This window comes from Pleurodeles waltl, chromosome 1_1 (genome assembly GCF_031143425.1).
Source record: "Pleurodeles waltl isolate 20211129_DDA chromosome 1_1, aPleWal1.hap1.20221129, whole genome shotgun sequence".
In the NCBI taxonomy this organism is placed as follows: domain Eukaryota; kingdom Metazoa; phylum Chordata; class Amphibia; order Caudata; family Salamandridae; genus Pleurodeles; species Pleurodeles waltl.
In genome coordinates, this window is record NC_090436.1 from 48,950,541 (window position 1) to 48,975,271 (window position 24,731).

Here is a 24,731-nt window from a genome sequence, read left to right on the forward strand (position 1 = left end):
GGCAAGAAAGGGTATAAAAGAAGGAAATCTAATGACATGGCCTCCTTGTTCACCTGATCTGAACCCCATTGAGAACCTGTGGTCCATCATCAAATGTGAGATTTACAAGGAGGGAAAACAGTACACCTCTCTGAACAGTGTCTGGGAGGCTGTGGTTGCTGCTGCACGCAATGTTGATGGTGAACAGATCAAAACACTGACAGAATCCATGGATGGCAGGCTTTTGAGTGTCCTTGCAAAGAAAGGTGGCTATATTGGTCACTGATTTGTTTTTGTTTTGTTTTTGAATGTCAGAAATGTATATTTGTGAATGTTGAGATGTTATATTGGTTTCACTGGTAATAACAAATAATTGAAATGGGTATATATTTTTTTTTGTTAAGTTGTCTAATAATTATGCACAGTGATAGTCACCTGCACACACAGATATCCCCCTAACATAGCTAAAACTAAAAACAAACTAAAAACTACTTCCAAAAATATTCAGCTTTGATATTAATGAGTTTTTTGGGTTCATTGAGAACATGGTTGTTGTTCAATAATAAAATTAATCCTCAAAAATACAACTTGCCTAATAATTCTGCACTCCCTGTACATTAAACTCAGCTTGCGCAGCCAGATCCCACGCAGGTTTTTTTTGATGCAGGGCCAAGAAAAGTGACACATTTGGCCAAATGCATCACATTGTAAATATGGAAATAGCACAGCGCCGCCACAGCATAAAAAAAAATTATGCAATGGTGGCACAAGCTCCTTGTAAATAAGCCCCCAAGTGTTGGTATGCAATAGGATAATTCCTTTTTAGCAGTCTGTGGGATTCCCATACTTTAAAGTTTAGCCCTGAGGTTTTTTCTGGACACAAAGTCCAATGCTGACTTGACATCAACAAAATATCAATAGAGCAATGAGTGGTTGATCAGGGGTTTGTTAATTAATATCAATAAGGCCAAGAAAATGTGTCCATTCCCTTCCTGAAGACAGTTTGATTTAGTGGTAGCATCTTCTGCCCAGTGGCCCAGTGCACCAGGTCTTTGAGTAGTAAGCTCACGAAATACTTGGCCTCAATAATAAGTATAGATATTTGTCGGTAATTGACGGGGTCAGTGGGGTCTCCCACGTTAAATATTGTATGGATATTGGCCCAAGCCCAAGAATCAGGAACGTTTGTTTCACAATGTGTGATTGACGATAGGGGCTAGTTTGCTCACCCAAAATCTGTGCAGCCTTTAAAAAGTGCCTGGGGAAGGCTACTAGGACCAGGGGGACAATCTGACAGGCCCTTCTTTATGAATTGTTCTACTTCACACTCTGCATACTCTGGGCTTCCAACATATCCTGTGAGCCTGATTTCTCTAGAACTTAATTTTAATATCCACTAACTGCACTACTTATAGGCATCTTGGTAAGTTCACTCCCTCACTACTTTGGGTGCTTGAATACTGATTAAACCAGTTGATATATTTTTTTAACTTCTTCTCTGTTTTTCAAGAAGTTGATGTGCCAGAACTCCTTTGTGTTGCTTTCTTTACCAGTAGAGAAGAGCTTCACCCAGAAGATTTAGTTGTGCTGACTTTTGGCACCCACATGGCCTTTTTGTACTTTTGTCCCAGTACTTTGACAGCATCCATCTGAGGATGTGGTTGTAAGTTTTGTTTGCAATGTCTTAATTCTTGATTTAGTTCCTCATTCACCAGTCTTAAAGGAGGGGGAGAGTACCACCATTTTTGCCTTAGTGTGGAGTCAGTGCCTATGCTGTGTGGGTCTTGACAGTACATTGTGTATATTGTGTCTGTAAATGATTCCCAAACTTGCACTGCCTTGCTGGAAGTTTGTTGTAATTGTTAATACATAAGGGCACAGCGAGCTTCAATACTGTCACTGAGCGCCTCGTTCCAATTAATTTTTTTTAAATTTACATTGTGTGAGAGTGCCCCTAGTTTGGTAGTCTTTTGGTAGGGGAGAGTTCCTTCCCTTTGAGAGCACCACATGCTGTATGAAATGAGCACTTTCAGTTCAAAAAGTAATGGAGAAACTGTTATATATTTGATCAGGAACATCTTATGGATTTGTGGGGTCCAGGGCATGATACATTTTGGGGGCCCATTGTTTTAGAGAACCTTAGCATTTTTAGACCATTTTGGCTCATTCAAGCCCTTTCAGCAAAGGTGCTACACCTGTTTGTTGCTCCTATTGCAGGAAAAACATGCTAACGGTGACTTGTTAAATGTTTAGTGGACTCATGCATAATAATAAAGTAAAACATCTGCACATACAAGTAGAAGTTGTAACTTTAACTTTAAATCCTGAATACTAATCAAAAATATATTCCCTTTCACTACTGGCATCATTGCTGCAACAGTTAAAATCAAAGCAATGCTAGGAGGATTTTCACTAATCCATTGGTGAAAATCTAATAGCTTTTTCGTAATTTCTCTACCCCTGCCTTATTCTTGTCTTCTTTATGAGTGGGTACTTCTCTGGCAAGACAGTTACACATGACTCTGGTGTGAAAGCAAATTGGAACAGGGCAGGATACAAGAGATGTACAGGGGCATAAACAGAACAGCATAGCTAGGTGCATAAAGTAGAGGGGGAAGTGGTGTGAGAGAAGTGAAGTGAAAAAAGAAAGATGAGGTAGCCAGAGGGAAATATAAGGAGAGGTAGAAAGAGGGAGATCTATGCAAAGATGGAAAGGCAGCAAAAAGGTAAGGTGTTAGAGCGTGGTAGAGAGAAATAGGCAGAAGGAAATGTAAAGAGAGGCAAAGAAGTACATGACTCCAAGGGTTAATGTAGAAGAGGTGAATTATAGAGATAGAGACAGCAAATTGTAAATATAGACAGAGTTGAGACAAAACAAAGATGAAATGTAAAGATGGCGAACATGCGAAAAGGTATAGAAAACTTGGCCAAGTAAGAAGAGCAGTAGAAAAGAGAGAAAAGTTGAGAGGGGATGATGGGTAGTTGAAGAAATGTGGTGTAGAGTTAAAAGAGGAACTTGAGAGACAAGTGAAATAGAGAAAGTGGGGTGAGGCTTATACTGAAGTAGATAGTTGTGAGATAGAAAAAGAGGAAGTGAGGTAGTGAGGTAAAGATATCTATAAATAGAGTTATAGTTGTTGAGGGGGTGAGTTGAAATTGCGAAGGAGGTCTATCACGAGAGGTGTTTGTGGGAGGCAAAGGAGTTGATGCTAGAGAAAAAGAGGTATAAAATAGAGGTAGCCGGAAAGGAGCATAGTATTTACAGAGATGATGGAAAGGGAACAGAGGTAGGAAGAGACGCCAGCGATGCCATCATCCCGCTTGCTTTCAAATCTGAGCACTTCATCTGCCAGGGAGACCTCAATTTTCACCTGTACGATCTCACAGAGCCCAACCTTACCTACCTCCTGGAATGTATGGACAACATCAGCCTCACACAGTTGGTCTCAGACCATCATGCACAGAGCTGGACATACAATAGACCTCATCTTTACGTCCAACAACAAAATCAGAAACAGCCACACTATGGAACTTACCTGGTCCGATAACTCCATTGTACACTTCACCATCACTGGATACCCTGCACTACCCCCATCCGCCTCAGCGGCTCTCTGCGCAGCTGGACCAATGGACAGAAACCGTTAGCCTCTCCCAGCTCGACGTTTTCGTCAGCCTCAACCAAGCTATTGAGAATTTGCCTGGATTACCACTGCTCCTGACCGTGTCACCCCCACCAAACCAACCAGCTGGTACACCACAGAACTCAGTGCAGCTAAACCCACATGCAAACAACTAGAAAGAAAGTGGCGCTCCAGCAAAAAAGACAGTGACTCGACCACCTTCAAGTGGCCCTCAACAACTACCACCACCTCCTCAAAGCTGCAAAGAAGAAGGCCCTGACACACTGCATACAGGCCAACACCAACCAGACCAAGGAACCTTTTACCATTGTCAAAGTTCACCTGCCCTGCAGCCAGAACAAACACAATCATGTTCTCCCAACAACTCTGTGATGCTCTTGCAAATCACTACCATAACATAGCCACCATCTACAGAAACTTCGAGCCCCAAGCCACCGACCTCCTCAGCATCAGAAACTCAGCAGAAACAACTGCCGACAACCCACTCACCACATGGGAACAGCTCAACACTACGAACACCAGAGCCCTAATGAACTCCGTCCACTTAGGAGCACCGACAGACCCCTGCACCCATCAATACTTCAGCCCCGGAAGCAATCACCAGCTAACCACCATCCTCAACACATCCATCACCACAGCCACTTTCCCCAATGCCTGGAAACAGACAGAAGCCCGACCCCTCCCCAAGAAACTTTTCACAAACCCCAACAACCTACAGAACTATCACCCCATCTCACTGCTCCCGTTTCCTGCCAATGTCCTAGAAATTTACATCAACCACAAGTTCAATGAACACCTATAAAGATACAACCTGCTAGACCCCTCCCAATCAGGATTAAGAACCGACCAAGGTACTGAAACAACTCTGATCGCCGCGACAGATGACAGCCACAACCTACTCAACAGAGGAAAATCTGCCGCCCTGATCCTTCTCAACCTCTCTGCCTCCTTTGACACCGTCTCCCATCATACACTCATGAACTGACTGCATCAGTGTGGAATCAAAGACAACACCCTTAGATGTATGGCATCCTGCCTCTCGGGGTGCACACAGAAGTCCATTTCCATCCATTCACCTCTGAGCCAAAGCACACCATCTGCAGCATCCTGCAAGGCTCGTCCATCAGTCCCACCCTCTTCAACATCTACATTACGCCACCAGCAGACACCGTCAGAGGCCACAACATCACTATTATCCCCCATGCCGACGACAACCAGCTCATCCTCTCACTCTCAGCCGACCCGACCACCACGAAAAACAACTTTCACAACTGCATGAGGAATGTCGCAGCTTGGATGAAGAGCAACTGCCTGAAGCTCACCACAGACAAAACGGAAGTCCTGATCTTTGGTAGGTACACCTCTATCTGGAACAATTTCTGGTGGCCTTTAGAACTCAGACCCACTCCTACCCTGACAGATCACGCCTGCAACCCCTGCATCATCCTAGACAGCGACCTATCAATGATAAACAGGTCAACGCCACTTCCACACAATCCACATGCTATGCAGGATTTTTAAATGGCTTCCTTCCAACACCAAAAAAACAGTGACGCAGGCACTCATCACCAGCCATCTGTACCACGGCAACGCATTCTATGCAGGTCCTACCGGCGAACTCATGAAAAGACTCCAGACTATCCAAAACAGTGCAGCCAAATTGATCCTGAACCTGCCCAAAATAACCCACACCTCCACCACCTGAGAAACCTCCACTGACTCCTGATTCAGAAGAGATGCCATTTCAAGCTTCTGACCCACACATCCAAAACCCTCCATAACCAGAAACCATCCTACATGAACCACTGATAAAATTTCCACCAGCCACCCAGAAACCTCTCTCTGCCCACCTCGCCCTCACACAGACACCTAGCACCCACTGTTGTTGTACCAGAGGACGATCCTTCTCCCACCTCATCGCCAAATTCTGTAACGTCCTTCCCCTCCACCTTCATACATCACCCTCATTGGCAGACTTCAGGAAGGGACTCAAGACCTGGCTTTTCGACTGACACCCTCCGCCCAATGCCTGGATACCTTCATGGGTCGTGCTTTGCAAGAACTCATTGATTGATTGGTTAATTGATGAGAGAAAGAGGAGGTGGAGTGATGAGGTATTAAACTAATGGTGAGGTAAATTTAAAGGTTATGTAGTGAAAGAGGAAAGGAGTATAGCGAGGTGAGGTAGTGAGGAAGATGTGAGGAAGTGAGAAATTAGATAGAGTGGTGAGTCAGTGTGGTGCCATAGAAAAAGAGCAGAGAGAGGAGGAGGAATAAGGTAGCAGAAACACAAAGAGAGAGATAGTTGATATAAAGATAGAGGTTGCATGAGAAATTAAATAGATGGGGGAGAGATACAGAGGGTCAGATAGAAAAGTGCAGTGAGGTAGAGGGAAAGGGGTGAGGTAGAGAAAGAGAGAGAGTTATGGGAAAGGGAGGGGAATAAGGAATGACAGATGTAAATAAAGGCAGAGAGAGAGAGAGAGAAGCAAGGTCATAAGTCAAGTGAGGTATGTTGGGTATATTGAGAGAAGTGAGTGAAATACACCTGAGCTAAAGAGCGAGGATGAAGGTGCATAGGGAAGGAGAGGTAGAGACAGACAGAGGTCAAGAGACAGGGTTAAGGGAGATGACGTAAGATGAAGTAAGGAGAGACAAAAGACAGAGATCGGCTGAGAAAAGCCAATAACTCCCTGAGAGCAATGGTTAAGGTTGGACAGGCCAGGCATTCAAACAAATGGCATATTTATTTTTAGTGCAATGCAGGGCAGAAACCAAAGTTGCTTTCCTGAGTTACACAAGTAAAGCAGTGTAGAGCCATATTATTAACAAGCATTGACAAAGCCAATGGGTGACACCTTTATGATATTTAGTGGAGTGGAGTGAAGCAGCATGGAGTGGAGGACTATGGAGCAGAACGGCACTGAGTGGCGTGGCACTGAGCAGAGTGGAGAGGCATTGAGTGGAGTGGAGTGGAGTGGCATTGAAAGGTGTTGCATTGAGAAGAATGGCATTGAGTCGTATGGGAAGTTGCCCAAGTTGCCACTGACTTCCCTGATAATGCTTTAAAGTCTTGTGCTATATATGTGCAATTATAATCCAGTATGTTGCCAATTACCTTGCCCTATGAAGCCAACCAATGGTAAGTACTGGACAGGGTACAAACAACATATTGTCGCCAAGCAACAGCCCAAGCTCACTGCCTGCAGGCCTGATAATGGCCTGCTGCCCAACCTTCACACACTGGTTCAGAGGTGTGTACGTGCCCCCTAGCACAGGACGTATACTAGAAGCATGTAATGGAAGCATATCCTTCTAGTACAAAATCCTATGCCTTGTCACATTTTTAAATAGTCTGCACATTCTATGTGCACTGTACAGTGCAGCACATTTGCAATATGTGCAATTTTTGCTGAAATAAAGCATTTCTCCATGATGAAGTCTGCTTCAACCAGACATTATTGTCACACTAGACCACGTCTGGCTATCTTAAACAGATCAGTCTTTGTGTTAAAATAAAAAAAATACAATCTGTGCTTACGCTAATCTACCCATGCAATACTCCCTTTAAACAAAGACCAGCAGAAACAAGCAGGAAGTGCTTATAACTCTGGGAAAAATAACTTTGGTGCTTGAATTCAAATGTTTTGCAAGAGTTCACGCTGCTCTTTGTCACTTTGCTTTACTTTTCTCTGGTGTATATTCTTCGTAAATGCGGTCCTAAGTTTCCGCCAAACATGCTCGGATGTGAAATTAATAAAGAAGCTGTTCAGCAATGGTACTCTGGCAGGAAGTTTGATTGTCCATTGTTTTACCAGCGGCCCCTTGGAAGGTGGGGGACCTGGGCAATCGCCCACTTTGCCCAGGTCCTTAAAACATCTCTGACAAGGCCACATTATCCTCCACTTTGATCTGTGGAAGTGTAGAAACCTGGTGAGTGAAGTAGGGGAACCAGTTGGACATTCTCTGCTATGACATCAGAGAACAATCTGCAACAGGTTCTTGAGTTCCTGTTGGACCTGGCCCTTTTTGCAGGTTCATCCCCAGACTTTTTGCCTCCTTCTTCCTATTTTTTCTGACCTCTCGCTGTTGGCTCTAGGACACTGAGCACTTTATCACTGTTGATGAGTGCTAAAGTGCAGGTGCTCTCCCTTCTAAAGCTGGTATGATTGGCTTATAGCTGATTGGCATATTTATTTTACCTGTGAGTCTCTTGTACAGTGGTCTTTCTATATCCAGGACCTGTAAAATAAATGCTACTAGTGGGCCTGCAGCGCTGCTTGCACAACCCCAGAAGTAGCCTTTCAAACCTGTCTCAGGCCTGCTAGCGCAGGGCCTGCGTGCGCTTGTTTCTGCCACAGGTACCTGGCATCTAAATTTACTTGCCAGGCCCAGAACTCCCCTTTTACTACATGTAAGTCACCCCTAAGGTAGGCCCTAGCTAGCCCTATGGGCAGGGTGCTATGTATGTAGAAAGCAGGACATGTGCCTACTAGCGTGGCCTGTCCTGGTAGTAACAAACAGCCTATTTGGTTTCTCACTGCTGTGAGTGCTGCCTTCTCATAGGACTGCATTGGAAATGCCCTGCCGTATGTGTAGGGGGTATTGTCTGATTTATGAGGGATAGCATAGGCATGTTTGGTATGGTTGTAATGGTAGTGAGAAATGCTGCTTACTGATGTAGGTGGATTTTTAATTAACATTACAGAAATGCCACTTCTAGAAAGTGAGCATTTCTTTGTGCTTATGACTCTGGTGTTTTGCAGCTTGACTCCAATACACGTCTGGGCAGAGTGACAGTTGGGCTTTGTGCATACTTTTTAGACAACCTGTACACAGGGAGGGTAGAGGTGTCACAGAGGTGCATCTGCATTTTGACTGGTCTTCCTGGGCTGAGAGAAGGGGGAGGCGGGGCACATATGCATCGATAAAGGCTGTGCCCTGGCCTCACACAAAAGTGTCCTTTACCCCCAACTGATGTTTGGAGCCTGTGTTGGAGGAGAGAGGGGGCACTCCCAGAACCAGTGGTAACTGGTTGGAACCTCCTCTCCCTTTCTTTGTTAACCCACTGCAAAACTGAGTATAAGTACAGGGGATTTTTCCCCACAATTTGGGAACCCTTTGGAACTGAAACATACTTGTAACTGGACCCAGAATGCTTCTGGAGGGACTCACCAAGAACCACCTTGGACTGCTGCTGCTGTGCTGACCTGTGACCTGATGGGTCACCTGGAGGAACTGCCACTGACTGCAACCCTTTGTGTTGGCCTGCTGCTGGGCCCTGCCGCCCTGTTCTCCATCTGTGTGTCCCCCAGAGTCTAGGTTCTGTGGCCCCTGACTTCCGCAGCTCTGAACTTTCCAGCGCGAGGGCAGCGCTGTGCGGAATCCTCATGATGTGGCTGTAAGCGCTTTGAGAGTGCTTTTCTTCATGATCTAGCACCTTGAGAGCGCTTTCTCTTTATTGGTCTAGCGCTCTGGAAGCGCGTTGCCATGCATGAATCACCGCCGTGACCTGGGCGTGTGGTAAACGCGCTCCTCCTAGTGCCCAGGGGCACGAAGAAAGGGAGATCGGAGCGAGCACACTCCTATCGGTGACCCTGGGGTGAGGCACGCTCCAGGAAGCACCCCCGGGGCACCAGAAGGCCCTCACTTAGGCCTGATCACTGCTGCGGCCCGGGAGGTAGCAGAGACACTCACGCACCAGTTTGGGTGCAGGTGAGTGCACATCGGCGGCCCCAGGAGGAAGAAAGACCTCATCGGAGGTCTCCTTTGGACACAGGGGGTGAGGGGGAATCCCTCTACTCCGGTCCTCGCATTAGGAGCGTGATCACTCCCGTAATGTTCTTTCGGACTTGTGGCTTCCCCCGGCCCCCATCTGCACCCAGAGATTGCGGGTCTCATCGGAGGCCCCTGGCACCGCAAGGTCCGCTCTTTTGTCCCTCATCAGGGCTTTGCTCCCCCCCTTGGAGGGCCCGTTGTGGTCTATGGGGCCCCAGAGATCACGGGTCCCCAGGAGGGGCCCCTTTATAAAAATGGAGGGGGTGCATGCCTTCCCCCTACCCCCAAATCACTAGAGGGGCCCCTGTTTGGTGCAGAGGAGTCCCTGGGACCCCTTATTTTACTTCGTGGCACTGGAGGTGCCCACATCAATCAAAACAGGTACTGGCAATTCCTGGTAGGGGCATGCTGGGACTCGTAGGCAGCCTGTTTTCTATTTGACGTGCCATATATGTGCTTTTATGGGCATTACATGCTGATATTTTTTTATGACTTGCCATATGTTTTCGAATTATCCTGGTATGGGCATTTATGATATTTTTATGACAAGTACATTTCCGTGGTAATGTTTTCCTGACTACTGCTTATGTTGAAGAATAATAAGTAACCTGTGTGTTATGTGTGACTACTGCTGGTTTCTGCAGAGTAACAGTACTGTGTAATGTTCTGACAACTGCTTGGGTAGCAGGGTATGACTGACATGTTGTGTTTGGTCTAATAATCTTGTGTACAATACAGTTTATTTTTATATAACTTGGTGTTGTGTTTCCTTTGTGGTGGGGAAAGGGCATCACATGTGTTGTGTGTGTCCTGCAAACGCTCTACACATTGCCTCTGGGTTAGGCCTGACTGCTTGCACCAAGCTACAAGAGGGAGAGCAGGGGCTATCATGGATGAGTAACTCCTGGGCCCTGACTAGAGTGAGTGGGTTCTGCCTGGCATAGGCGCATACCCTAGCCAACCAGAAACCCCATTTCTAACAGTTCCCAATAAAGGCTCACTATTAGAGCAAGTACATTGGATTCTTACCTTGAAGCACCAACACTCGGACTTGGAACATTGGGTCAAAACCCCGGGTACTAATTCCACACTGGTAAATCCCAGCATCTTCCTCTCTGAGTCTGTGCATTTCCACCGTGAACATATGGGTGGCATGGTTGTCGTGGATTGAGAATCTGCCATGGGAATGCCGTGTAGACACCACAACCGTGCATAGACAAGTGCGTCCATGGCACCAGTACTTGGTGCTGTGTGTGTACTCTTCTTCATAATGGCACTGGACAGTGAGCGATCCTCCCTGGCGGCCACTGACCTCCTGTGGTCCAAACAGAGCTTCAGACCTGCCTGCAACATAAATGACAAAATAAGCCATACTCCTTTCATCCTGTATTCACCATCAATAAATCAGACATTCATAGAAACAATAATGGGAATACTTCTTCCAGTCCCAACTTTGATTTGTTTACAGCTTTTGACTGTTTGGGGCGCTCACAGACAGTGCCGGCTTTAAGGCGGTACATCCTGTGCCGTCTCACGGGGCACCAAGGTCAGAGTCATGTCCCCCACAAGACAGGCTGGACTGAGATGGGAGTTGCTTGCAGGGATCTGTGTGGGTGCTGCGTAATTTCAGGGGATAATTAAGGTATGGCCAATGTACATGAGAGAGAAATCTGCCAGTTGTCTAGTAGCAGTTTTGACTCATGGAGTAGCAGACAGGCGTGGGACAAGCAGATCACAGATTAGTATTTTATGTTAATAGCTCAGTGGTTTATTGATTTTGTCACAGCAATCATTTTGTTAATTCGAATACATAAGTAACAATGCTTCTAATACTTCACATTGAGCTATCAACTGACATCAAAGCGCCGCATGCAATTTGAAAGGCATATTCATTTTTTCCCCTCATCCATTAAGGTTGATAAAATGGGTTCCTTTGCACAGGAGTGCAATTTAATTAGTGTGACACCACACTCATTGAGGTATGTTCCTGGGGCGGATTTGCAAATACTTTGCAACTTGTTTGCATCACAAAAATGATGCAAGCCTGGTGCAAAGTGCTGTATTGGGGCTTATTGTTCTGTGCACATCCAGAATTGTGATAGACAGTGGTCCTAAAGTAACAGAAAATATCACTATGTATTACTTTATGTTAAGGGTGCCCACGATAGGTGATGCATAGACAAAATGCACTCACCCATGGATTTTGGCACTAATCCTTTGCAACTTTGGTAGGAAGGGGTTGGAATAAAAAAGATATATTTTCTCTTAATATTTCTAACTTGCCATGTGTGCTGCATTGTACAGCATACACACAAAGTGGTAGTGGTAAACTTTGTCAAAACATATACTTTTGTACTGCAAGAGTACTCTTCCAGTATAAAACCTAAGATTGACCTAATACAAACACCCTTGCACTATGGTTCAAGAGTTTGTGGATTGGCATAAAGGCACCCTAATGTATCCATCACTAGATGATTTGCAACACAGCACAGCAAATTTGCTTACTGTGCATTATAAAAAGTTAGTTAATCTGCCCCTTCATTTCTCCAGACGAAGCACTCCTAGCATATAATGCCTACCAGCTAGTTTGAAAGGTAACGCATATACCTTGTAGTACTCATTTTTAAGTAAAGTTTCCTATACATTGATTTACACACTTGTACGACTCATTGTCTCTGTATATTATGCTAGTGATGTAAAGCTCTCTGACTATTTACATTGGGATAAATAAATGTGAGTGAGGGTCTAAGGAGAGATGAGGGACGCCATTTGGGGGTGGTAGTGAGGGTACCCCAGAAGAAAGAGTTCATAACTGGGGTTGACAACAAACACTGTCGCACCACGTCCCGCCAATGCTAAAGCCAGCCCTGCTCACAGCAAGTGACATGACTTTATGAACCAAAGATGCTTTTATGTCACCATGAGAAGTAGACTGCTACCTTCTATGTGATGGCTTTGGTAGTATGTTCTTTAAATTTAATGTATGTATTTGAGTAACAATGTTTATGTTCTTGTAATTGTGCAGGTGTTTAATTGTAGGTTTAATCTATTTTAGCACATGGACCAATTGTAATGTTTCACCTTATAAGTTTACTGGTGCGCCAAATATAGAAGGTTTGTTCTTTTTTTGTCAAAAAATCTCTCAGTGTTTCTTAATATAAAGTACATATTTGTAATTTAGGGCCTCATTTACTAGGAAACGGTGTAGCTTGGTGCCACAAGCAATTTTGCTGTGCCAAGCTGCATCATTTCCAGAATTCAGGGATGTGCCGTATTTACAAAATATGTCGCAGCCTTGTGTTCCCCCCTGCCCTGGTGCTAAATTAGCTGCCTAGCACCAACCCTTGCGCCATAGTGCAACGGTGCCTGCATTGCAGGTAATGACTGTTTATGTGCATGAAGGTGTCCATTCCTGCACTTAAACAATCAATTATGGTGATTTGTTACTTCTATGTGTGGTGTAGATGCAGCACACATAGAAAGTAGAACATTTTCCTTATTTAGTGATTGTTTATGTGCAGGAAGGGGCCCCTTTCTGCACTTGAACAATCATTAATGCCGGTTTGCTCTTTATATGTGTGCTGCAAAATGAAGCACACATAGAAAAACAAAAACGAGGATTGAGGCACTCTAATGTCACCACTGGGGTGGTGTTTTATTTTTGGCGCTGCCTCAGCTTAATGATTTCTCATAAATCTGGGGCAGTGTCAAAATGCAATGGGTGTTGCAGTGGAATGCCCACAGCAGCACCCAATGCACGCCCCCTTCATGCAGTGATGTGTGTAAAGGGGCCATATTTACAAGGTGACGTTACGGCACAAACTGCTTAACCCCACCTTGTAAATATGGAAAAGTGTACCGCGCCACCAGAGTGTCACTGACAGTGATGCTCTGGTGCCTCTACGGGCTTGTAAATGAGCCCCTTAGATTTTGTGTTGACAGATGCCCAACCACAAAAAGGACTCACCAGTTGGTTGAACCAAGAAAAGAGACAATAGTTTTCTATTATTTGCCAATAGCTATATTTTATTGCTTGTTCCTTTGCACATTTTCTCTTTCCTGCACAGAGTAGTGATGCTTGGCAGGATGTAGTGAATGTGAGTGTGTGAATCCACCAGTTTATTTAGATAGACTAGCTGCTGAGCAGAAAGGTACTGATGCTCTTAATGGTCTGTTCTTGTCACTGCAGAACCTGTAACTCCATTAAAGAACAACATTTTATATACCTGCAGAAGTCCATCTTCTTGTATTCTGGACCTGTTGTTGTTTACTACACCAAAAGCCTAATATAACATTAGGTAGCAAGGGAAATTCCTCAAATTTCAGTAGGAACTGATCTATCCTCCATTGGGGTATTCTCTTCTTATACCTCCACCACAGGGAATGAGTGGTACAGATATGTTTACCAGAGGCTTCTTCCCCAGAGGAACATTCCTCAACAGACGAGAAGGCACATCATCCACTTATGAAACTTTTTAGTTTACCAATCAACTCTAAAACACTCCAGGCCACAATTCAGTCCATCATTTGTGTGCCCATTATATCACCTTAGACAGGAACCAGTCATATGCAAACTAACCTTGATCCTGCTCTAATAGGAAAAGTCCAACTCAAACTGTGACAACAAGTTGCTTTTGAATGGGAACACGAGCACCCACAGACCAGTTTTAATCTATTTTGACATTGTCAATGAGGTGCAGCTTGAGTTGTATATCACAGTGAGCATGGGGCCCACTTCTAGGCATTCCAATCATACCTATGGTGTTACACTGAGGAAATAAAAAAAGCGATAAATGAATAGCTTGAAATAATCTCAGATACTGGTAATTACACTGGCCCGCAATCCAATCGATCACTTTTTTGCCCACTGAGCCACTTCAGACAGGTACAAGCCAAATGCAGTCAAGCCCGAACTGCTAATCCTGTTCCCATCTGAAAGGGAATGCAAGCAACACTAGACCAATTTTGTCCTACTTGGGCCTCATCAGTAGGGTGCATTGTGGGTCCTATGGCACAGTGAGCACAAAAACCATGCCTGTGTATACCAGTTACACTTAGGGAGCCCCACTGAGAAAAATAAAAAATATGACTTTGACCCACAACCCAGTCAATCATTTTTTCCCACCAGGCCACCTCACATAGGAATCAACCACATGCAAATCAGTCTTGGTTGTTCTCCAAAACGACCAGTCCATCCCGAATACAAGCAACCACAGGCCAAGAAAGGCCTATTTGGTCCTCTTCAGTAAGGTTCAGCTTGAGTCTTATCAGTGAGCATGGAACCCATGTCTGGGCAGTCCCGTTTCACTTAGGTTTTTGTACTATTGTAAACAAAGACATGATTGATGGATTGTTTGAAATAATATCGGTCACTGGTAATTACTCTGAGGCCCAAACAATGACCAGTGACGAACATTAATTTAAGCATTCCTTCTATCACCTTATTGTTTTTTGCAGTAGATGCACTAGCTGCGATGAATATGCCTGTGCATTGGTCCCATATCCATTGTACCACAGGACTCTAGTTATACCTCACAGACAAGATCAAACTAGGTAAAAACTGGTGTGGGATGATGGTATCCTTGTGTGAAGGCACCTGGTTTCGCTGTTCGGTCTGCATTGTCCCTATTGTAGAAGGATAAAGACTAATTTGTATATGGTAGGTGTATGAATTGAGTGGGAGAGTGGGTGAAAAATAGTGTTCTAGAATGTGGCCCAAGTGATTGTCAGTGAATGTGAATAATTCAAGATCTCTTTCCATCAACCTGTTACTTGTCTTTGGGAGCATTAGGGAACCATATTGTTCACCATCATTTAGAGATTCAGTCTAAGAACTTTACTATTGCACCGTTAAAATGGTCCCTGGATTTCTCTAAGATTTAATACTCCGATGTATTTACAAGGGAGGCTACTCTAAATACTGGAGGTGTAATTGTGTCCAGAAGATATAGAGGACAATAGTAAATCTTTGCTTACCTCAAGACATAGGCTTCGGAAACTGAGTTTTTGCAGAAAAATTTAATATTGTCTATTTTAGCACAATTACAGTAAATTATGTGTTTGTACAAATCATGGACACCTTTTTCCCTTTGTTTATAGTAACAGAGTTTATTGTATTGTAGTTGTGAGGTTCTATCACGTGATACTCCTGATGAGGAACTGAGGTGCATCTGTGGATAGGTAGCACATTGTTCCATGGGAGTGTCATGGTAGATGAATCTGTTTCTGTCCTATAAACTATGAGTGGAGTGCCATGATGTTGGGCGTGAGGACTAAATTTGTGCTTTTATCTTGCTTCTCTGTGTACTCTTGTGTTTGCAGTGAAACAAAGGGGGAAAAGATAGGAAACTTACAGCCTGATTTATATTTCGGCAGGCAGGTTACGGATATCCCATCCTCCAAATTATTATATCCATTATATATTAAGGATTTTATATTTCAGCTGACTGGACACCCATCACCTCAGTGACGGAGTAACCCATCTGCCCAAATATAAACCAGGCCCTTTGTCCCATAAATCACTGGTGTGTCGATAGAGAGAAAAGTGTGACTAGAGTTTGGTTGATGTGGTTTTCAAGTTATACCAGCATGGCAGTCTCCTTATAATTTAGCTTGAACTATGCACCTGCATGTTTGTGAGCAATGGAGAAAAGAAGAGTGAGATATGGCTATTCCTGTGGGTGTTCCTACCATTTTTATGGTGTTTTATTACAGTGTTTAGTCGGTTTCATCCTGAATTTTAGTTGTCCATCCCATCCTGATAATGGCTGAAGTTCCTCTCTGCTCTTCATCGGATATTCATGGAAAGAGCTAAGGTCTAGCTGCCTCTCTGAACTCCAGATGGCCTTAAATGTTTCTGATGTTTTCCTGGAGTAGTTTTGCCACTTTTACAGAGGAGATTCCACAAATGTACTACTTATTGTCAGGAGCTATAGTGAGTTGGGGGAGGTCTGCTGCCTTAATCAGATCATTGATGTGCTTCTACCACTGCTGACCCTGAGGGTAATTCAGAGTGTCTTGATAATTGAACATCTGGTAATTGAAAGCCATTTTAGATTAGGAGGGCCAGTGAGATGTGGTCACGTAAATAGACGTGTAGGATTTATCTTGTTATGGCATTCAGGTTTTTTTGTTTCAGAGAAGAAAGACCTGGACATCCAAGTAGAGTTTTTGTAGCTTAAAGCCCCTGCGTGAAGCCCAAATATGAGCAAATAAAACATGGATGTGAAGTCACTAAATTGCCAGGGGTAGCAGAAGTGACATCACGTTCCCTTTGACACCACACAACATAATAGAAAGTGACATCACTTGAACTTTGACCTCGCATAGCACTGCAGGAAATGACATGACATGAACGTTGACGCTTGTGTTACTAGAAAAGTGATATCATGACATCACTCCACCTTTGAGCAAAAGATCTGTGGCAATGACATCTTGAAAGGGATAAACTCATATTAGATCCTTTTCACTGTAGCACTTAGAAAGTATGCTAAAATAAATACTGTTCACCTAGTTCTCAAATTGTTCCTATGAAAAGCCTGGATCAGTGTTCAAGGAATCATTACTAGGATAAATATGAAACACCAGACTGGTAAATTCATGAATGATAGTGGGGCAGGGGCTCCAGCAAAGGCACAATCTGGCCATTGGACCTCCTCTGTCCCTTCAGGAGAGTACAGTCAGTGCTCCCCCCAGAAAGACCACAGCCTCCTCAGCTCCCTAGATGCCGTATCCACAACCTGGCCACCAACCCCCAAATCCAAACAGACCTGCAGGCGTGGAGTCCTGTTCCTGTGAATGTATCTAATAATATTCTTTAATTCATTAGAATACACTGCATGGAATGATTAGTTCTGGCCCTGAATCTTCCCATAGAATAAACAGGGACCTCCCAATGGGAGGTAGATGTATGCGCCACAATATGTATTATTAATATGTAATATTATTGACACAATGTGCTTCAATTTTCAAAATAATTTTCAAAATGAAACCACTTTTAATCGACTTTCATGTCGACTGTCTGTCTCCTTTGATTTTACACCTTTTACATCTACTGGCAGGTGTCAGAATGTAAAAACTAAATGATGCCAAACCAGTGTAAAACAGGCTTATGCCTTAGTTTAAACAAATATCAGAAGCTCACACATTAGAGCTACTGACTACAAAGACTTTACAAGTGGAGATATTAGACATAGCCTTAAGGTTGCATTGATCCTGCAAACTCCGTCCTCACACTGAAGTACTAATGATGAAATATTAAATGTCTAGCTCAGTTGATGAAGTGCACCCACATGATTCAAAAACAACAACCATAGGGCAAACTGCTCTCTAGCACAAATTAAATGGCATCAGCAATATGTGTCCATAAACGAGCATGAATATTTTGAACATCAGTTTCTAAGTATACGAATGAAGTGCAAAAAAATGATGGCGGTCATTTTGTTCATAGCGGTTCAGCTCGCCATGCCGGCAGTGGCGGCTGAAGCCGCCAGCCGGCATGGTGGGCCGAACCGCCACATTATGAAACGGATGATGCCCTCCAGCGGCAGCCGTCACCCACCGCCATGCTCTGGAACTGTGGATAATGTTTCAAATGCTGCGAGCTTTTTCCCGGTGGGATATCCTGCCAGGAAAAGGCTGCCGGAGGGGGTGCCCCTGCACTTCCCATGCACAGTGCATGGACAGTGCAGGGGCCCCCGTGCAGGCCCCGTCGCACATGTCACTGCCCGATTTACGGGCAATGACATGCGCGACGGGTGCTGCTGCACCCGCTGCACACCAACATTGGCGGCGGCTCCATGAGGCCATGTTCCCCACCAGGCTGGCAGGCGGAGACACTGGCGGGGAAAACATTATACGGGAGGCTGGCGTTCGATGGAAAGACCGCCAGCCCGAACACGGCGGGAAATCCCACTGTGTTCAAAATGACTGCCTTAATTTTCTGAAAAAACAAGCACTTCTATCTAAATACAACTGTTATTTGCCTAAAAAAAATCAATTCTCCCTGCTTTTCATAGCAGTAAATCTATTAGTTTTTTTCCTAAACACCAGCCTCAATTTCTATCATGTACTCACATCTTCTACTGGACCATGTGAACAGAATCTGATTCATATGCTCATGTATCACATTCACAAGCTAGTGAGGCCAATGAGAAGGTCATGGATGCCCACCTTTTGCCAGGATGAACAACTGAATTAATGGGTAACCGCATTTGCAGTGACATTTACTGCTATGACTAGGATAATCACAATAATTCCTAGAATGATGACTATATTTTTATGTTGTCCATCGTATTCCAGGCCAGAGAAGACGACCATGATGCAGTGAATGATCAAAATAGGTCAATGACAGTTGCCCTAATTCATGACAACCATAATGCCAAGGATAACTAAAATGTACCAAGGTGAGCTGCCTCATGCCAGTGCCACTAGAAGCCCTCAATGATCACAATATGCAAAGAAGGTCTACTTTAAAAACATATTACACATCCATGCATCCGGTAGCGGTGGAGTCTTGTCCCTGTTCTGCACTAGTTGTGTGTCTGAAGAAAGATTGCACTGCACGGCTATTGCTTTGCCTGTTCGGTGGTTGGACCTAGCACTGTTGGCAATATGTGTGTTCTTGAGTGCCTTAAGATGCTGTGAGCTTTAGTTTTATAGGGAACACCTTATGGAGGTGTGGATGCCAATGTCCGGGGTGAGGTTATCTGAGCAGAAACTGACATTGGATTGAGGGCCTCTTGTGATTGTCATGGTGATGAGAGTTTGGTTAAGTCAATGAAAGAGCAGCATTATGATTTGGTGGGTTTCACTTAACAGTTGTGGATGGTTGATCCTTTGAGGATTATCATCAGGATGACAGGTTGGTCTGACAAACCCTAGGAAGACTGCATGGACTAGGCACTCAAAACCCCTTGCCCAGCCTCAAACCCCCACCCCTAAGGTAGACCCTAGGTGGCCCATAGGGCAGGGTGCTTTGTAACTACTCTGAGGCATCTCATAGGATAACAATGGGGATGCTTTATTCCATTTAATAAACTATAATTCCCGATTGGGAAGCAGTAGATGTCATGTTTAGTATATATGGCATTTTACTGAGAATTCCTCTTTAATGGTGAAGTCAGATGTATTGTTACATTTTTAAAAATGCCACTTTTAGAAAATTGCATTTTCCTGCTCTTAGCCATGTGTACCTGCAGCTTGTCTCCATACATATCTCGGGTGGGGTGACAGCTGGGCTTTGTGCATTCCTTCTAGACAGCCGCACAGAAATGGGGCTTAGGTGTGACTGATAGGTGTTCCACATCCTGATGAGCCATTCTGGGTAAGATAGGAGGAAGGAGCTGGCCACAGCCTCACACCTTTTTAGGCTCTGTCCTATTCCCACACAAAGGGCTGCATAACCACCTGCAATGAGTCTAGAGCAGCGCAAGAAGGGGGGACCTCTGTGCCCTTTTAAAGACCCATCTTTGAAGTTTCTCTCACTTCAAAGGCACCAGCAGGTATAAGTACCTGATGTCTCACAACACCACTTCAGTACACTTCTGGTTGCTTGCTGGCTTGCCTCCTGTTTTTTGAAGTCTCAGGTACACAAAAGAATTCCAGCTCATCACCTACAGCACCTGAGCTCTACCAACTGTGAGTCTCACCCTGCCAAGTGGCACCAATCCAGTCCTCGGCCCACAGAAGTGGGCATAAAGTGCCACTCCAGCCAGAATCAATGCATTGATGTCACTGTGGAGTTTTGTGCCCACTGCAAGGATTGAGGACATCACATCACCGACTGTGCAGTGCATGACCTCTATTTCTGACGAATCCCTGACTTTGTGTTGCTTGGAGCTGACACATCGTCTCCATCCCAAGGATCTACGATGACACATCACCTCCTCTGCTCCTTACATTCTCTTTGACGTCAATGCAAACAGGGTACTGTTTCAGCAGGCCCTAGATCCGTCTTGCCCTCCATCATAGTCAGCCTGACATTTGAGATTTGACCAGGTCCAGCATGATCAGAAAGCACAGGTTGGCACTTTATGCTTTTAAGCACTACATTTCAGTTTAGTCTTTAAAAGTTCATATCTCAAGATCTACCTATTGGACTTTTGTTGTTTAGGTCATGTAGAATTCATTAAATTACCCTCTATTTTTCTAACCAGGTATGATATATTTTTGTGTGATGTTTTTACTGATTTACTGGTTGAAGTGTTGCATAAGTACTTAAGACATTGCCTCTTAAATTAAGCCGGACTGCACTTCCTCAGGCTACCAAGGGGTGAGCACAGGTTAAGTTAGGGTGTATTTGTTACATACCCTCACCCGGATTGTGGTTCCTGTTTGCAGAGGGTGCATACCTTTGCTAACCAGAAACCAATTTCTAGCAGCGTTTTTATCCTTCTAAGTGTCCTGCAGAATGCAGCTTACTTAGAGAAAAAAACAATGAGAAATAAAGACATTGCAGCTCTGTTGGGAAGGTGTACAATTTTGACATATTGTCCTGGTAAATCTACAAATGTGACCACCATAGAACGTCAGCGGACGGAGAGGACAGGAATGAACAGTATAATGCTAAATATGGCACATTCCTGCCCTCTTGCGCAACGCAGTACTTCAAGGTGTCTTGATGCGTCGCTTGACATTCGAATACATCTGTTCCATGGTCCTTCACAGAAAACATTATCATTGCAGAACGAGAACCGCATTCTGAATGTCTTCCTTGACAGATATCTAACACAAACATGTTCACTACACAAGTAGATTCTCACCTGGTGAAGTGATAAGCAGCCAAACCCACAAAATGTGCATTCTGTTGATCCCAGGTGACCTCCCAGGTTGCCAGGACTCTTTAACTAGGGTTGAGGTGCTCATCTTGTCCAAAGGTAATTGAAGGATCCTTGTGGAATTTTCCATTCAGTGGTTCTTTTTCTGCATCTTAAATGTACGTATATGGTCCTGGGTAATCAGTCATCCCAGGAGCGGGCTCAGCAAACACCCACTACTTATTTAATCGCACTTCATGAAAAGCATCTGAGAAGCTGCTGTCCTCAGTGTGCCCCGGAGGGAGATCCTGTGGAATGTGTCACAAATCACTTTATGTCCAAAGCTTGATCAAGTTTGGGATGCTTTGAGATTCCATCTATGGATACACTTCTTCACTAGATCCACTACCCCCACTGTATACACTGCACCCACTGGATAACCCAGCCCCACTGAACCCACTCAATCCACTGCTGCACTGGCTATACTGCCCACTGGATACTCTGCCCCCACTGGATACAATACCTCCACTGGATACACTGCCCCACTGAATACACTCCTCCCACTAGATGCACTGCCCTCACTGGTTACACTGCCCCCACTAGGTACTGGATAAATTGCCCCCACGGAATACACTGCCACCAGTAGAAATACTGCCCCCACTAGATAGACTGCTGCACTGATACACTGCCCCTACTGGAAACACTGCCCCATTGTATACACTGCCCCCCACTGGATACTCTAATCCCAATAGATAAACTGCCCCACTAGATAAACTCTCCCTATCCCTATCGGATACACTGTCCCCAGTAGATAAACTCCCCCTGCTGGATAAACAGTCCCCACTGGATGCAGTTAATGCGGTGATGCTCTCTTAATCATCCAGGAGGAGGCTGAGCTGAACATCCACTGATGGCTCCTCTCTCTCACTGACCTTAGGTCCAAAGTCCAATAAATGAGGAATCCATCAGTGCTGGTACTTTTGTGAGAGAGATCGGTACCCCGGAGATGAAGGGGCTACGGTCAACATCCACTGGTGGCTCCTCTCTCTCACGGTCCTTGGATCAATGTTAAGTGTCGGCCTAATTGAACTGGTGAGCTGGAGAGGCAGCAATGAATGTGGAGCTGGGATGCGGCTGGATCTGATATCTCACCCACATGTTTTCTGTTGTCACAAGTTCCTTATTCTCTTGTCTGTGGTGACATGTATCTCTGTCTTCTTGCTTCATCATAGTCTCAGTATCACAAGGGGAAGTGCAAGGGGCACTCTTAGCTGCAGTCAGCAGTTGTGAATTTTTGCCTACTGCAGCTGTTTCTCTTCTCCTACAACCTCAGTGCTAGTTTGCCAGCGGGAAAAAACCCAAACATAATTACCTTAAGTTAAACAATCGGGTTGACCCAGTGGTGAGTTGTTCAGGTTATGTAACTGTCCACCTATTGAAACAGGAGTTTGAACATTCACATCACCTTATGACAGAAAACCTCATTAGACCCAGCTCACATGCAGAACCCTTGTAGCAACGACCACTTGAGCCAACAGGTCTGGATGTGTGTGCTAACATGTGCAGACAGAATTTGTGCAAGCTTGTGTTTGCATGTTTTAGAGTATTAAAGCCAGACTTATTGGCATCCTCAATGATGCAGACAGCTATTTTGCATGTTATAAAGATACATTTGACCTCTGAATAGTTAGAAACCCGTGACCCAGCCATTGATTCTCTCCTGTCTATTTTAACTCCCTCTTTCTAACCTCATGGTTTCTAGTTTAGACAACGTTCAGAATGCTCCAGCCTACTTACTACTCAGACAGAAGTGTGATAACTCTGCGTCTTCACCCTGCATTGACTTTCTGTGGATAAGAGAATGGTTTCAAGGTGGTGTGTAGTACTTGTGGGGACTTTTATAGGTCTCAAACTATTTGTTTTCATTTGAATGTTAAAGTTACAGTGCCCTTCTCATGTTTTGTGGTTTGTTAATGTGAGCTTCCCTGGGATAACTGATATCACTCAGGTAGGGCTGGGCTGAAGGATGTTCTCTCACCCACACAGAACTCAGGGGTATATTTAAGAAAAGTGGCGCTGCACACAGTACAGCACCACTTTTCTTGCACCCCTTAGCACCCCCCAATGCCACCATGTGTGTGCCGTATTTAAAATATGGCGCACCATGGCAGTAGTTAGGGGACTTGAATTTTTGATGTTAGTCCGGAGCTTTGCAGGACACTAATCCTGTAAAGTTCATTGAGGCTCATTGTAATCAATGATGTGCCTCCTTTTAATGCCTCCTCTGAGCAGGCAATAAATGTGCCAAAAAAAGATTGCAAGATTTCCTTGCACCATTGTTTTGACTCCCCCTAATAGGGGAAACACCACCTTTCCTTGCATTATGCCTGGCGTGAAACACTTTCTTAGTGTGCTGATGCAGAGTCTTTCTGTGTGGTAGGTGACAGCTCCCCCCCTCATCCTGACAGAGATGGACAATATTGAAAATCCCAATTTCCCCTTTGTCTCACTGTCTTGAAGCAATCCGCAAGGACCAGCTGTGAGCCACATCATGTGACGCAGGATACAGGCTGCATCCACCAATGATTATGACAAGTAAATGTCAATTTTCTAAACTGGCATTTTCAGGATTGTGACTTAAATCCAACTTTGCCATTAAGCAGGGTTTAAAACTTTAATTCTTCAGTAACCAGACTCAATTTTCCTACCTGTTCCAAATTGGAAGTTACTACTTATTAAATGGAATAACTAACTCAATGTTATGCTATGGTAAAGGCAGGTCTTCTGTAGTGAAAAACTAATTTAAGAATTTTTCACTACCAAGACATGTAACAGCTAAAACTGCATGTCCAACTTTTCAAATATGCTGCCCTATAGCTGTTCATGGCCTACTCTAGGGGGTGTTCATGGCCTACTCTAGGGGGTGACATATGTATTTAAAATTCTAGGCCTGGAAAAAGGTTTATTTTACCAGGTCATAATGGCAGTTTACAACTGCAAACACAAGCTGCAATGGCAGGTCTGACGTGTTTAATGCCCTACATAAGTGTGTGGCACAATCAGTGCTACAGTCCCATTAGTATCATTTAATTTACAGGCCCTGGGTAAATGTGCTACCAGTTTACTTGGAATTATAAGTAACTTAAATTTGCCAATTGGGTGTAAGCCAATTGCACCATGTTTGTAGGAGATTGCACAGGCACATTGGCACTTGTCCTCAGGCCTACAAAAACAGACTCAGCAAAACCAGGAGGAGTAAGGCAAAAAGTTTTAGGGAAGTCCACCCTGAGAGGTCTAACAGTGTTGGCAGGTATCTTGCCTCTTAAACCAAACACTGTGAAGATGCACATGTTTTGAAGCAAACCACCTGCTAATCAATGGACTGAAAATTCAAATTCATGCTCTTCCTTTGTCAGTAGACGCCGAAACTGCATTTTTGTATTTTTGATCTTACAGATGCAATGTAGGGTTATGCGCAGTAGGTGGCAGCATCTTGCCCGGATTTCAACAAACACAACAAAGTTTCACGTAGGGGATGTCTCCAATGATGAAACGCACACACACCCTGTTTTCATAG

At 44.4% G+C, this 24,731-nt stretch overlaps 1 protein-coding gene across 3 annotated transcripts in view; it reads right to left on the minus strand.

The window, feature by feature from the left end:
* The window catches only part of LOC138260881 (CMRF-35-like molecule 4), a 225,830-nt gene that overhangs the window by 132,542 nt on the left and 68,557 nt on the right, over positions 1–24,731 (minus strand). For 2 of the 3 annotated variants that reach the window (XM_069209382.1, XM_069209473.1), the window contains exon 2: positions 10,428–10,742. In XM_069209382.1, the coding sequence (XP_069065483.1) occupies positions 10,428–10,742 (315 nt within the window). Of the gene's footprint in view, positions 1–10,427; positions 10,743–21,160; positions 21,438–24,731 lie in introns of those variants that run through there. The other variant, XM_069209557.1, reaches the window with a different exon arrangement.